The 15,346-nt window shown below is 35.9% G+C and overlaps 1 protein-coding gene across 1 annotated transcript; it reads left to right on the top strand.

Annotated features, from left to right (window-relative positions):
* Positions 1–810: 810 nt before the first annotated feature.
* LOC131147972 (ran-binding protein 1 homolog a-like) lies at positions 811–13,895 on the top strand. Its single transcript, XM_058097673.1, has 4 exons — positions 811–1,121; positions 1,210–1,361; positions 1,472–1,597; positions 13,304–13,895. The coding sequence occupies exons 1-4, from the start codon at positions 964–966 to the stop codon at positions 13,552–13,554; spliced, it is 687 nt and encodes a 228-aa protein (XP_057953656.1). The 5' UTR covers positions 811–963; the 3' UTR covers positions 13,555–13,895.
* The last annotated feature ends 1,451 nt before the right edge of the window (positions 13,896–15,346 follow it).

Here is a 15,346-nt window from a genome sequence, read left to right as displayed (position 1 = left end):
GATTGTACTGGTAGAAGAGATGATAGATTCCATTGTAACACATTGATCCTATTTGGTTCGAAAGAAAAGTAGAATAGCGAGAAAGGAAAGATTAATTAAAATTAGAGACAAATTTTATATTTTAGGGAAAAAAATTAGAAGTTAGTTTTTTTAAATAAATTTTTTTATGTAATTAGGAAGTAAGATGTCCGTTTTGTCTTATTATTCTCAAAAGTAAATTATTTCAATTTTGTTGTTATTGTATTCATTTTTATATAATATTTTGAAAATAAAAAATTAATTTGCTTTTTTTAATTCATTTGAAAAATAAATAAAAAGTAAAAAATATTTTTTGTATTGAACCACACTTAAAAATATATATTTTTTTATAACTTTTTATTTAAATATTAAAATTTTAAAAATAATATATATTTTATTATTATTATTTAAATTAAAAAAAATTATGATTCCTACTTCCAAGGGGGGAGGCAGGGGCAGAAATGTGGGGTGGGAGAGGGAGGGAGTGAGGGGCAGAACATAGGGGGGGGAGTCTAGAACTGACTTTTGAAAAGTCAGTTCTCAATTTTTTTATTTTTTTCTATTTTGACAGTCAAGAATTGTGGCTAATAGTTTTTTTTTTTTTAAAGCCTAAACCGACTTTTGAAAAGTCGGTTCTCAATTTTTATTTTTATTTTTATTTTGGCAGTCAAGAATTGTGGTTGACTTTTTTTTTTTTTTTATTTTTGAAAAGTTGGTTCTTCATGTTTGTGTTTTTTGATTTTTTTTAATAATATTTTGGTAAAAAACTCGCACAGCTTGCCCCCCGCCCTACCCAAACATAAAACCCGTCCTGTCAGGCATTTTGCGCTGTCTCAACTCTCTCTCTCTCTCCCTGCCTCTCTATAAAACCCTCTGAACCCTCTCACCCTACACTTTCCTTCTCTAGCCCCCTCTTGAACCCACACACACACACTCTCTCTAGCCATGGCAAGCACCGATCCGGAGCACAGGGAAGGGGAGGCTGCGGCCACGGCCGCGGCGGGCGAAGAGGAAGACACCGGAGCACAGGTGGCCCCAATTGTTAGGCTCGAAGAGGTCGCCGTCACCACTGGCGAAGAAGATGAAACTGCCATTCTCGATCTGTAAGTCTGTTTCTCTCTCGTGAATCGAATTCTAGGGTTCTGTGATTTTTTAGGAGTAGGGTTTATCGTCGATCGTTTCTCCTTTTAGCAAAGCTAAGCTCTATCGATTCGATAAAGACGGGAAGCAATGGAAGGAGAGAGGTGCTGGTACCGTGAAGCTTTTGAAGCACAAGGAGACTGGAAAAGTTAGGCTTCTCATGCGCCAATCAAAGACTCTCAAGATCTGTGCCAATCATCTCGGTCTGTGATCTTTCTCTCTGCGTATGTTCGTTTTCTTTTAGGTTGTTTGGTGTCTATGATTAGGGTTTGGAAATGATGGAGTGAAATGAAAAGTGTCTTTGCTTTTGCAGTTCTACCGACTATGTCCGTCCAGGAACATTCTGGGAACGATAAGTCATGTGTCTGGCACGCTCCTGATTTTGCTGACGGAGAATTGAAGGATGAACTTTTCTGCATTCGGTTTGCCTCAGTTGAAAGTGAGTGTAATCTATATCAGTTCATTTGTTTCCTCCACGCCTTTGTGTTGGATCCATCTACATTGTAGCACTAATAGGGTGTTTTTTATAGCAAATGTAATGGTCTTGGGTCTAACTCTGGTGATGCATGCTTTGGCCTATTGGCCTTATAGTTTTTCTCCTGTAAAAGGCATCTCACATATTTGGAGTCTAAACCATCCTTATAAGCCTAAGATTTCCATAGTACCTATTTGGTATTTGATCATGACATGCTCTTTCATTTAATTTTTGATGCCCTTGTCAAAGTAGCCCACACACCTATGTATAGGATTCACTGGCATGATAGTACTCCTAAAGTGTTTCTACTACCAAATGTAATAGTCTGTGACCCAGCTCTGGTGAGATATTGTATGTTTTGGCCCACTGACTTTATGATTTTATCTTACAAAATGCACCTCGTTAGGGTCGTGCCCAAGACTGTTACACCAGGTCTTGCCATCTTACCTTCTTTTCATCTCCTAAGCCCCCACCTTTCAAAATATTTGCACAGTTCCATGTCGACATGCTGTTCTTAGGTGCAATTTGTCAAATGAGTATTTTTTCTTCATTTTAATGTTCATTAGCTTTGATCCTGCAAGTAACAGAGCTCTTTCTTTGTTGGACTCTTATATTTTTCCACATGTAATTTTCCTAGGTTGACTATCTGTCTTTTGAATTTTTTTATGGACTGCAAAATGCTGTACTTGGGGCTGCTCTGCTTGGGTTTGAGCCATACAATTCAAATTGATTCAACCCCTAAACAAGTCGAGTTCCATGAGAGATTTGAGGAGCTATCTGAACTATAGTTGAATTAATTAGTTCACTTGTGAATTGATGTCAAATGGATATGAATTGATCAATGTTGTTTTACACTGATCAGGTCATGTCCCATAAAAGAAACCTTTTTAATGCCTTAAATTTTCGCCAGTGCCTTCCTTTCCATCTGTACGACTGTTCTATCTTGAAAGATAAAAGAAAACCACAATGTTTGGCTTTATCATTAAGGATTTTAACAAACCTGAATTTTGTGCTTCATCTCTCCATTCTTATAACAGAACAACAATCTTTCATTGAGAATTGACTGTTTTGCCCATACTATTGATTAGATGGTGTAGTTTATCAGTTTTGTTTCAAGTTGTTATTAATTTTTTTTTCTTTTGAGTTATTAGAGAAAGCATACGCACACGCATTTAATATGATTTTGCGCACTATAAAATTCAGATTTTTAAAATGAATTTCCTGTAATTTTCTCAACACTTTAAAGTGTCATCTTAAATATTTTAGGGTAAAAGACACCTCCTTTGAGGTTTGGAAAAAAGACAAGAACCCTAGACAAGGACCTCTCCAGAGGTTCAAAAATCCCAAGGACCTCCCTTGAAATTACAAAAAATTTATAGACTTCCTTGGAAGTTTGCCAAAAATACACAAACCTCTCCTTATATTTGACAAAAAACACAAATACTTTGGGGGGTATAAGTGTCCAAAAATCAAATGTCAAGAAAAATCTATGGAAATTTTGACATCTATAAGATTTTTGAAACCTTAGGGGTGTCAAATCTTGGAGGAGGTCGATGTCTTTTGCCCATGATTTTAATATGGATCCATATTTGTTAAAAGACTAGCAATATCTCATGCTATGCATGGGATCTACATATAATTAACTATTTCCAAAAATAACATATTGTGAATTTGAAATAGAAATAAATAATCAATAAAAATCTTTGAACCTTTTTCTAAATTTATAATAAATATATATGTCCTTTTATTTATTAAAAAAACGAAATTAAAATAATAATATATGACAGATGGACCCCTGCAATTGAAAGAAAGTTCATTTAAAAACTAAATGTGATGTTTGGTTTGTTCATGGTAGTCTCTCTAAGTTTTTAATTTACAATTTCCAAAAATTAGGAGTGGGGTTTTGGAGGCTATGAATGGCCTTATTGTTTTGCTTATGTGTTTTACACTTTTACATATATGCATGTAATTTGGAACTGATTATGGAAATTTGTACTAAATCTTATAGTTCAATTTGATTATCAATTCTTGAAATTGGGATTTCAAATTTACAATTCAAATCTCATTTGACAATTTGTTCCCAGATTTTCCAAGTGTCTTGTAAAAGTTGGCATGTTTATGTATTAGTGGTATATCTGCATACTAGTTAAAGTTTTGTAGTGGCTTGTACAATTGACTTTATCACTCTTCCTAGGTAGCACGGAGATATTTTTTAGGCTTTTGAGGATATAGTTTTTTAGCAAGAATGGTCTTGTTCACTTGTGCATTTGAATCAACTATTTCACTGGGCTGCTATTTTCACACCTTTGTGAAAGGACCGTGCAGCGCTAGTTAAAATACTCTTACTTAACTAACCAGCCTATCGTTTACCACAATTGATCCACGAAACACTTTCATTATCATTCAATCAAATATCGACAGAAGCAGTAAGTAATTATGAAAGCAATGGCAAATAAACAGTAGACATTGAAACAACGTAATTCATTAACAACACCTCCGTTAACATTGTGTGTTTAGTGAGGAAGGCAAGTAGGCTAAACACGTTAACAATAGCTAGTGAGTTTTACAAGATTGATGAACACTCACCCTCCCCTAAAGAGCTTTATATGCAAATCTTGTCCTGGCACTAGGAAACATCAAAGTTACTGAGAAGTCATAAGACCTTATTTGGCATACAGAGAAACACCTACTAGAAAATAAACCTACACTAGTATTTACATGATGGAAACCCATCCCCAACGCACGAGACAAGCGGTCACAGGCAAGCATAATGCCTTGAATAAGCTTGGCTCATGACGCTTCCCCACTTATGCGGTCAGCGTCCTCATAGACTTTGATGCTAGGTACACTTTAACTTTATCCACGAACGGTTGCATATTTTCCGTAAAAATCCTGCTGATTTCTTCATCACCAAGGTCTTTCCACTTCACTCGGAACTCTTGCTACTTCTTCCTCGAGGATATGAATTCTCTGTCTGTAACATCTTCAACTTCATGTCTGTCAGGTTGCACTTCAACTATGCTCTGTTTGAGTGACTTCTGTTCGAGTCGTCGGTGTCGACGTTAAACGACTTGAGGTAGTTGGCGTGATACACAGGATGTTCTTTCATCCAAGTTGGAGGGTCGATTTTGTAAGTGGCCTTCCTAACTTTGGTCAAGATGGGGATTGGTCCTTCATATTTGCGAAGTAGTCTCCTATCTCATCTTCGTAGTGACCTGATATGTTCAGGATTGAGCTTAACAAGCACCAAGTCACTTACGTTGAAGTGCCGCGGTTTTCTCCCTTGATTTGCCCACTTCTTCATTAGCTTAGAAGCTTTCTTCAGATAGGTTCGGGCAATCTCTACATTCTGTCTCCATTCTTTGGTGAAGATGTATGTCCTGGGACTCTTTTCTCTGTATGACTCATCCACTGTGTGAGGTAATAGCGGCTCCTGGCATGTGACATGCTCAAAAGGGCTCTTGTTGGCTTTTGAGCTCTTTTGGGTGTTGAAATAGAACTGGATCACATCAAGTAGTTGCACCCAATTCTTCTGGTTGTCATTGACGAAATGGCGCAAGTACTCTTCGAGTAGCCCATTGAATCTCTCTGTCTGTCCGTCTGTCTGTGGATGACAACTCGAAGATGTTTCAAGTTGTGAACCGAGGATTTTGAAAAATTCTGTCCAGAAGTTGTCAGTGAATAAGTCTCGGTTACTAACAATGTCTTAGGGAACATCCCAATACTTCACAATATTCGTGACAAACAATTGTGTCGTCTCCTCTGTCGAACAGTACTTTGGTGTGGGTATAAACATACCATACTTCGAAAGCTTGTCTATAATCACAAGTATAGACCTTGCATCTCCCACTCTGGGCAGGTTGGTGATGAAGTCCAGTGAGACATTTTCCCAAGGTTTGGATGGTACTGGTAGGGGCTCTAGCAGCCCTGTAATCTTCCTCCGCTCTACCTTGTTTTGTTGGCAAGTGAGACAAGTTCAGGTATAATCAATCACATCATCACGCATGTGCGGTCAGTAATACCTTTGCTTCATGAGTTCTCCATATCCCTCCGGATATGACCTTGCTCAATCACATGACCAAGGAATTTGATGCTCCGTTGAGCGAAAGAGCACTTTTCTTTCTTCACATACAGACTGCTCCCCCTTAGCTTGTCGAACACCTTTTGTAGATGCTTTTCATGTTTCCTCTGAAACAATATCGATGCTCTGAACGGTGTTTTGGAAGGGTGAACATATCCCGGTTCCAACGACTCATCAAGTTGTTTTCTCCGCTTTGCTAGCTCTGGAGACGCCATTTGATATGACCCTTTAGTAGGTGGTTTCATTCCTGGAAACAACTCGATCTCGTGCTTCACACTCCGTCGTGGAGGCAAGTTATACGGCAACTTATCCGGCATCACCTCCTTATACTCATCCAACACCACTTCGATGGTCGTAGGCACCTGCTCTTGGCCTACTTCTTTATCTACCACCACCGTGGCTAGATATGTCTGCTCACCCTTTCTCAATCCCTTCTTGAGTTTCATGGCTAAAAGGAACTTTCCATTGTCTCCTTTCGTTACAATGACTTGCACCATGCATGGGTGATATCCTACAGACATAGAGAACCAGTAGAAGGCATCAGCACTGCCTTCGTCTCCCTTAGGAATTACATCCCCAAAATGACTGGAGAGTCATCCAATGACACTGCTACGAAATTCGTATAATCTTCCCACTGTCCAAGCTTTACAATCACTTGCTTGGCTACTCCTGGAGTAGGTTGGGCTATAGATTTCACTGCTTTCATGCATCTTGTATCCTTCTCCAAGGATAAATTGAGTCTCTATGCTTTCTACTGCGAAACAAAATTATGAGTAGCCCCAGTATCCACCATAGAGCGGGAACTCTTCCCATTGATCCTCAGGCCCACAAACATCAGTTTTTTTTGCTTATTTAACTTTCGGTGCTTTTGTTTGCTTTTCTAATGTGTTCACTCGCCGCATTGCGCCCATCCTTGGGGTATCCTCCTCTTCCTCATCGCTTTCCACTACTTGTCCCGAAGTGGAAGCTTGTAAGGCATTGAGTGATCCCTTGTGTGGGCACTCAACAACTTTGTGAGGGCCTCTACACAAGTAACACGAAATTTTACTCTTTCCATTGGGTGTGTTGAACTCTCGAGACGATAAGATTCTTTAGAAGTTAAGGTCTTATGGTCAACTCCCTCACTTTTGGGTTTGCTCTTTTTGAAAGACTTTCCGCTGTTCCCCCCTACGCCAAACTCTTTGGATGAGGATGTTTTATCACCAGTGTAGTCAGTCAAGTGTTTTGCGATAGCTTGTGCGGTAGACAAGTCTTGAACTCTTTGCTTGTGAAGTTTTGTTCTTGCCCACGGTTTCAACCCCTCAAGAAAATAGAATAGCTTATCCTTTTTGGACACATCCCCGATATCCAACATCAAAGCATTGTTTCACGTTCTCCTTGATTGACCCAGTATGCTCAAGGTCTATCAACTTCTTCCTAGCATTATACTTAACATTCTCAGGAAAGAATTGGGCCTTGAGCTCTCTCTTCAAGTTTGCCCAACTCTCCACTATACAACGTCCATTTTCAATTTCATTGTACTTGGTGCGCCACCACAGTTTAGTGTCACCAACCAAGTATATGGTCGCAGTGTCCACTTTCACTTGTTTTGAGGCTGTCCTCAAGCATAGTAGTTAGAGGCGCGAGGTGAGCCGAGGTGCAAAGGGTATTTGAAGCCTTTGCCTTGCGCACAACTATTAAAATGTTGTAAAATGCCTATTTAGGGTAATTGATATATGAACATATGAATATCTAGTAATATTAGAATTTAAAATGCCAAAACATTCAATAGCGAATTGGAAATTTAATGAAATTGCCGAGGCCAAAAGCACCAACAATTCAACATCGTTCAACATCAAAATAAAAGAGTACAATAAAAGATTTCAAAGCAATAACTTAATAAGATTTCAAAGCAATAACCTAATAAAACATCAGCATACTCATTTTGTATTAGTAGCTAATAGCCTAATACAAGCAATAACCCATTTAAGATTTAAGACTTGTATAATGCATTTCCAAATAGATTACAAAATAGTAGCTAAATTTAGTAAAAAGAATATTATGTATTAGTTATAAATTTACATTAAAGATTAAACTACATATTTAATTGCATATAATATTCTAAGAAGCAGCAGCAGACGGTAGAAAGAAGAAGAAGAAGAAGAACTGAAAAAGGAAGAAGAAATAGAAGAAGTGAAGAAGAAGAAGAAGATGAAGAAGAAGAAAAAGAAGCAGTAGGCAGCAGAAAGAAGAAGAAGAAGAAGTGAAAAAGAAGACGACGACGACTTATGAAGGTTCAAAGGCTCAAAGACGAGCTCGCTATTGGTTCGAAATGTTGAAGATGAAGTGACGAACTCACGTTATTGGTTCGTAGGCTTGCAGACGAACTCGTGAAGGTTCCTGCTGGTTCAAAATGTGGAAGGTGAAGTCGTGAAGGGTCGTGGTGGTTCGAAATGTCAAAGACGAACTCACGTTGCTGGTTTGAAGGCTCGCAGTTGAACTCACGTTGCTAGTTCAAAGGCTCGCAAAGGCTGTTCCTGGTTCGAAATGTGCAAGACGAACTCGCAAAGGGTCGTGGGGCTTCGAAGGGTCTAAGAGGGCTAGGGCTCCTGTTTGTTCGAGTCAAATGAGGGCTAGGGCTTTGGCCTCTGGCTATTTCTTCATTTAACAGGTTCAAAATTTTCAAGGCACGGCGTCTGGCGCCTCTTATTGCCTCATCGCGCCTCACTACGCCTCTTGCAGGTTGCCTCGCGTCACATGGTATGAGGCGCTAGCCTCCTCGCCTCGCTGGGCCTTGTGCTTGAGGCGCGCTTTAATTACTATGCCTCATAGTGCCAAAGTATTGCTCCGTATCAAACAAGAAGTTCTCCAACTCCTAGGCATCATGGGCACCCTCATACGTCCCGGATTATGGTACCTTGGTCTTGCTAAAGCCCGGAGTTTTAGAGTTTTCCATAGGAAGAACCATCAGATTGCAAAGTTTCCACAGTATGGTGAAAGTCCTTTGACATTTCACCTATCAAACTTGCGTGATGTTTTTGTGATTCCATCACTTCATCAACAAGTCCCATCAGTTGGGCCATCTTTGTGGCCACATTGTTGGTTGTTGTCTCAGCCTGTGCTTCCAACACACTTATTCTATCAGCATTGGTTGGTGCCATGGTCATTTACCAAAGCTTTCCCAATCCAACAACGAAGGTAACTGAATTAACGTAGCAACTAACCGAGCTCTAATACCAGGTGTCACAGGCTGACTATTTTTACACCTTTGTGAAAAGATCGTGCGGCGCTAGCTAAAACACTCTTGCTTAACTAGTCAACCTATCGTTTACCACAATTCATCCACGAAATACTTTCATTATCATTCAATCAAATATCAGTAGAAGCAGTAAGCAATTATGAAAGCAGTGGCAAGCAAGCAGTAAACATTGAAGCCACATAATTCATTAACAACACTTCCGTTAACATTATGTGTTTAGCGATGGAGGCAAGTAGGCTAAACACGTTTACAATAGCTAGTGAGTTTTACAAGATTGATGAACACTCACCCTTTCTTAAAGAGTTTTATATGCAAATCTCATCCTGGCACTAGGAAACATCAAAGTGACCGAGGAGTCATACTGCCTTAATTGGCATGCAGAGAAACTATTAGAAAATAAACCCACACTAGTATTTACATGATGGAAGCCCATCCCCAACGCACGAGACAAGCGGTCACAAGCAAGCATAATGCCTTGAACAAGCTCGGCTCATGACGATGGGATGGGTACTACACACTGTCCTGTTCCTATAATGCACTGGTTCAATTTCATATTGATTTCATTATTCTTGAATATAAATACCTTTTTTCTTATATTTTTTCCTATTCATAGTTTTGCTATTGAACTTGTCTGTTGTCATGGTCCTGTGGCATGATCTTGTGAGATAAGCCTTCTTGGATGCTGGCCTGCCTTCAGTGTATCACTTGGAAACAATCTGTGACACTAGTTTATCTTGAGATGACTTGACTAATATATAGTAGAAAGTGGCAAGATAACACTGGGACTCACAGCTTCCAATTAGATTATAGTCCTGGAATTTCAATATCAAGGCTTGAATTTTAAGAGGAACAATTAAGTTTGTAACTTCAAATTTTCTGTCGTAATTGTCTACATGCCTTTGTTGCGAAGTTGACATTTAATTTTAGCTATTGTCTGGTTGTAGAACATGTTGAGACTCTCAAGTATGGATCTGTTGTACGGCTGATGGTGTCCAGTTGCCTTCTTTAATTAGTTTACCGTTAAATTTTATTATTTTTTAGGTTAAAATCAATTAAATCCACTAACTTTTTGTTAGTTGCAAATTACTTTGCTAATTTAAATTTGGTGCAAAAACACCTATGTTACTATGATTGATTGAGTCAATTCTTCTATTATAATTTTGTTTAAAAAAACAGCAACCTAAAATCATAAAAACCTATTAAAATTTTTACAATTCAATTCACCAAATTTAATTCCCTACAAAAACAGATAATCAATAAGTATCCAAATATACGAAGTTCACTTTACCAAGTTAATTTTATTGCCTTGTAAATTATTAGTTGCCACCTTACATTTTTATTTTTTATCTTTTATCTTTTTCTAAAATAACTTTTTTTTATGACTTATTTTTTTAAAACTCATTTTGACATTGAATTTTATTTTTATAAACATATAACTTATAGTAATATTGTATGAACTATTATAATATTTTATTCATAACTTATTTCCACAAAATATTAAAATATTTCCTTTTACAGTTCAATTCACTAAATTTAATTCAATACAAAGACAAAATAATCAAGAAGTATACAAATATACTAAGTTTACCGAGTCAATTTTATCGTCTTGTTAATTATTAATTGCCTTGTTATGGTTTTATCTTTAAGATAACTTTTTATAACTTTACTTATTTTTTTAAACTCATTTTGATACTCAATTTTATTTTTGTAAACATATAACTTGTAGTAAAATTGTATGGATTATTATAATATTGGACTGCATAAATTTATTACTAAAAATCTCATAAGATTTCTCTTATTACCAAATACATTTTAAAAAGTACTTTTAACTTTCAAAAACTTAAATTTTAAAATTATTTGTATCTTTTTTTGGTGTTATGCATTTCTAAGAAAAATTTCTAAAATGTTAGCTGATATTATTTATATATGTAGAGGACTAAGGAGCTAGTTTGCCAGAGGTTCAGTGAGAATGGAGGAATCTTCTGAATATTATTTCTTCCAGTTTTTTATTTTATTAGTTTATTTTTTCTGGATTATTCCAGTATTTTGACCGGAGAAGTCTTTTTCTCCTTCTTGTAAATTCTCCTTTTATTGTTGAAATCTCTTCTTTTGTTTATATATCCACCCCCCCCCCCCCCCCACAACACACACACACACACACACACTAGATTTTTGAATTCAAAAGCTGTTATTTGACTTATTTGCAAATGAATCAATCTTTCCAAACTTTCATATTAAACCCATAATATATATATATATATATATATATATATATATATATATTTATGTATGTATGTATGATGTGAAAGTAATTACTATTAATAAGCTAACTCAGTATATTTGGATACTTAAATGATTTTTATATTGAATTATATTTTGTGGATTTATTTGCCAAAAAATAGAGTAGATTTCTATGTTTTTAACTCATTTTTTCTCAAAAAAAAATTTGATGAGTTGACTTGATTATGTGCAATAGTTGGTGGGTCTTTCTCGGGTTGATTATGTGCAATAATTGGTGGGTCTATTTTGTACAGGGTTGAAATTAGTGGCTAATTTATAACTAACAAAAAGTTAGTGGTCTTAATTGATTTTAACCCTTATTTTTTCTGACTTCAGATTCCAAGTTCTCTCACATTGATCTATGTTATCCTCTCTTTCATTTGTTAGTGCATATCTTTAATACTAACAATCTGTTGTGTATTTAAAGCTTTTGCTTCTTATTTAAGAGAAAACCTATTAGACTTTTATTTTGTTCAATCTTGAAAGTTATTATTTATCTCACTTCTCAAAAAGAAGTATTCATTGTCATAATATAATATGGCAATAACTCTAAAATCTTGATACAATTTTGCTGTCTATATTTGCCATATCATCATATACCTTTATTATTCTTTCTTATATAATATTAATATGTAAATATGCTTCTACGAAAATTTTCTAACTGCTCTATATCCTTTGTATAAAATTATTGACTTCTCAAATTTGTTTTTTTTTTTTTTGACAATTTTTGCTGAGCATAGGACCAAGAAAAAAAAAAAGTGCAGCCCGGTGCACAAAGCTCTAGTGTATTCGGGGTCCGGGGAAGGGGCGGACCATAATGGGTCTATAGTATGCAGCCTTATCTTGCATTTTTGCAAGAGACTGTTTCCACGCCTCAAACCCGTGAGGTCACATGGTGACAACCTTACCGTTGCGCCTAATAGCTTTTATTTTGTGTTCGTAAGATAATCTCAATACATATGGTTAAAGATGGTTGTGTAAAATGGGGAAGTGTTTCTTGCATTTTTTGTGATTATATAATAACCTTTCAAAATTAAAGTTCTAGGGAAATTATAAGACCTAGAATAACTTGTATCAAGATAATGACAATTTGGTAGAATTACAACTTTCTTATGCTAGAGGTTGCAATTGAGCCTAGCGAGCTTAGCTTTAGCATGTTCAGGCTTGGCTTGTTTAATAAACGAGCCTTTGAAACTGAGCTCGAGCCAACCTCATTAACAAAACAAGCCAAGCTCAGATTTGTTTATGTTCGGCTCATTTATTAATCAAAGCGTTCCATCTGTTCCTGAATAGCTTCTTTCAAAAGGGCTTTAAAATGAGCTGAAACAAGCCAAGATTAATCTCGTTAAAATTTTGATTACATATTAATGAACTTAAATCTAAAATTTTTTATTGATATAAACAAACAAATGATTCAGTTCATTTAAAACAGAAAATTAGTATTTTAAATTGTGTTTTACTATCTTATGTCGTTAAATTTTTTTTTAAGATGAATAAAACTATGTGATTAGTGATGATTAAGGAGAAAATAATTTGAAACATACGCGTAGAATGATGTCAATTCAGAGTAAAGTTTGAATTGTTTAGTTTTTTGAGCTCAAAATCTAAGCTCGAATAAGCTATTATCGAGCTGAGCACTGAGTAGCTCTTGAACAGCTTGGCTCATTTGCACCCCTAGCTAGCTCGCGTGGAATGGCTATGGTTGATTCATGTAGTCAACACTACCCAGTGCAACTCAAGACATGGTCGTGGTGGTGGTTTGTTGATGACGGCTTGTCCTTGAAGCTTGGTATTGGATTTAAAAAAAAAATTGCCAGAGTATGAGTCCTGTGCATGAATTGCATAATTTTTCTTTATCGAATATCTTTGCTATGATCCTCCACATTCTTTCCTGAACTGCTGGACTTATTTTCTTGTGCAAAAGAAGCATGGAAAGGTAGTCAACATAGTTGTGTTTGCAAGTAATTTTGTAGCTGGATGTATTTTTCTTGTATAATTTTTTGTGTGTTTGTGTTGGATATATTATCCTTGTGTGTGTAGATTGTTGACTGTTTGTGGTGTTTTACATCAGATTGCAAAAGTTTCATGGAAACAGTACAAGAGGTTGCTGAATCACAGCAGAAGAAAGAGGAGAATGAAGATGCATCAGCTGCTGCTGGGCTTCTAAATAAGTTGACTGTTGAAGATAGTAAAACCGAGGACAAGACCAAGGAAGTGGAACCTCCTGCTGCCGCTGCCGCTGCATCCGAGCAAAAGGAAACTGAAAGCGAGAAGGGAAAAGCGGATGCAGAAAAGAAAGGGGAGGAGCCTTCCTCAACCTAAGAATGGTTTTTTTTTTTTTTTTTCTCCTATACCATATACTTGTCAAGAGTAGTTCTCTGCCTTGTTTCCTGGTCCATGTCTTGGTTTATTCCTGCTGGTGAACTCCAATAGATGTGATTGATTGGCTGGAATGGTGTGTGGGTATGTCTCTTCTTCAGTTGTGTCTGTCAAATGTTAACATTTGATCAGACTTCGGTTCTGGTTTGCATGTCAAGGGTCTTAAAATTAAACTAGGGGGTTTTTGAGTACAATTTATTTACCTTGTGTAAGCTGCTTGTCATCATCCTCTTGCAGATGCTGAGTGAGAACTAACTATATATTTTGAGCAGAGCTTTTGTTAAGACGTGTACTTGGTTTATTCTATATTTTTGGCAGTGAGAATTACTCGTGTCAGGAGTTTGAAAAAAAAAGGTTGCTTTTTATCTTACAGGAAACTGCAATATAAACACATTAAGCAGAGTTTATGCTTAATATTTTTTATTTTTTGGGAGGATGTGTTTTTTTTTCTAAGTAATGTGAAATAAAATAAAATTAAAGGTTTGGAATTGGAAAGTCGTCATTTTAATCGGGGACTTGTAGTTGCACAAATTTGTAAATGTTCATCTCCCTTGTATTTTCTAATAGTTGTACGGTGATGCATTGTATTTTCATCATGTTCTGATTTACGAAGCTACGTGAATCTCCTCATTCATTCCTTTTGCCACTTCAATCCATTGTACCACCAAGGTTAGATCTATGAGAGGGAGAATGGAGCTAGAGAGGGAAAAAGGTTTGGTTTGATTTGTTTGATATCACTTATAGAGAAATGCTAATTTGAATAAAGTATTTATTTTGAAAATTACTTGTTTAAATGTTGTTTAGAATTACTTATAATGCTTATGTTTTTTTTTTCAAATAATTACTTTTTAAAGAAATTATTTTAAAAAAAATATAATTTATAAAAATATTTTTAAAATAAGTGCATGTTTAAGTGATAAGTCAAATATTACTTATTGATACGAGTTCTTAATCTCAGTACTTTTTATAATATAATATTATGAGTTAGGATCATTACATTGTTAATTGACGCTAAAAATTATATATACAGATTTATAGCCTAGGGTTGAAATTTACGCTAAAAATTACATGGAAGTTTTATAGATGTAGATCTTACAGACACCACTAAAACAAGTAAATTTTTGTATTTTTTAAAATTTTGCCCTATTAGCATTTAGACGTGCAAGTGTCATTGCTCAAGTGGAAAAAAAATTAAAAATTTGAACAAATAATGCAATGCTTTCCTCTTCCCATTTGGTCAATAATGCGAACAAAATATCTATCAATCCAAGTGGTCTGAAAAAAAAAAAAATCCTATGTTTAGAGACGTCGGAGTTGTACTGAATTAGAATAAAATTTATTATAACTTGTTTTTATATTTTTCAAATCTAACTAAATTTAAATTCATGATTTGAACCAATAATTTTTCTCTTCTTATTCATTCAAATTTTTTAAGTTTATCTCAACATTCACTGGTTTTAAGATGCAGATTTCCTCGCAGGATCCATCTGAAATGCTCGTGCTACCATTATACTCAATTGAGTAGTTAATTAACCTCAAATCCAAGGGTACCCTGTCACTGTTGGGTACCCCAAAGAGCCACCCTTCAATGTGGGGTTATAGGGACACTCTAATTTGCTCCATCCGGCTACCCTCCAAACCCAGGGGGTGCCAGTTCGAGTTTTTTCCCGGATTATCTTTTTTTTTTTCTTAAATATATTAAATAATACCTCTTTCAGGAAAATATTTTCTAAAA

The sequence above is a fragment of the Malania oleifera genome, chromosome 2 (assembly GCF_029873635.1).
Source record: "Malania oleifera isolate guangnan ecotype guangnan chromosome 2, ASM2987363v1, whole genome shotgun sequence".
Taxonomy (NCBI): Eukaryota; Viridiplantae; Streptophyta; class Magnoliopsida; order Santalales; family Ximeniaceae; genus Malania; species Malania oleifera.
Note: the sequence above shows the minus strand (reverse complement) of the source record. Positions and strands in the feature narration are given on the sequence as shown.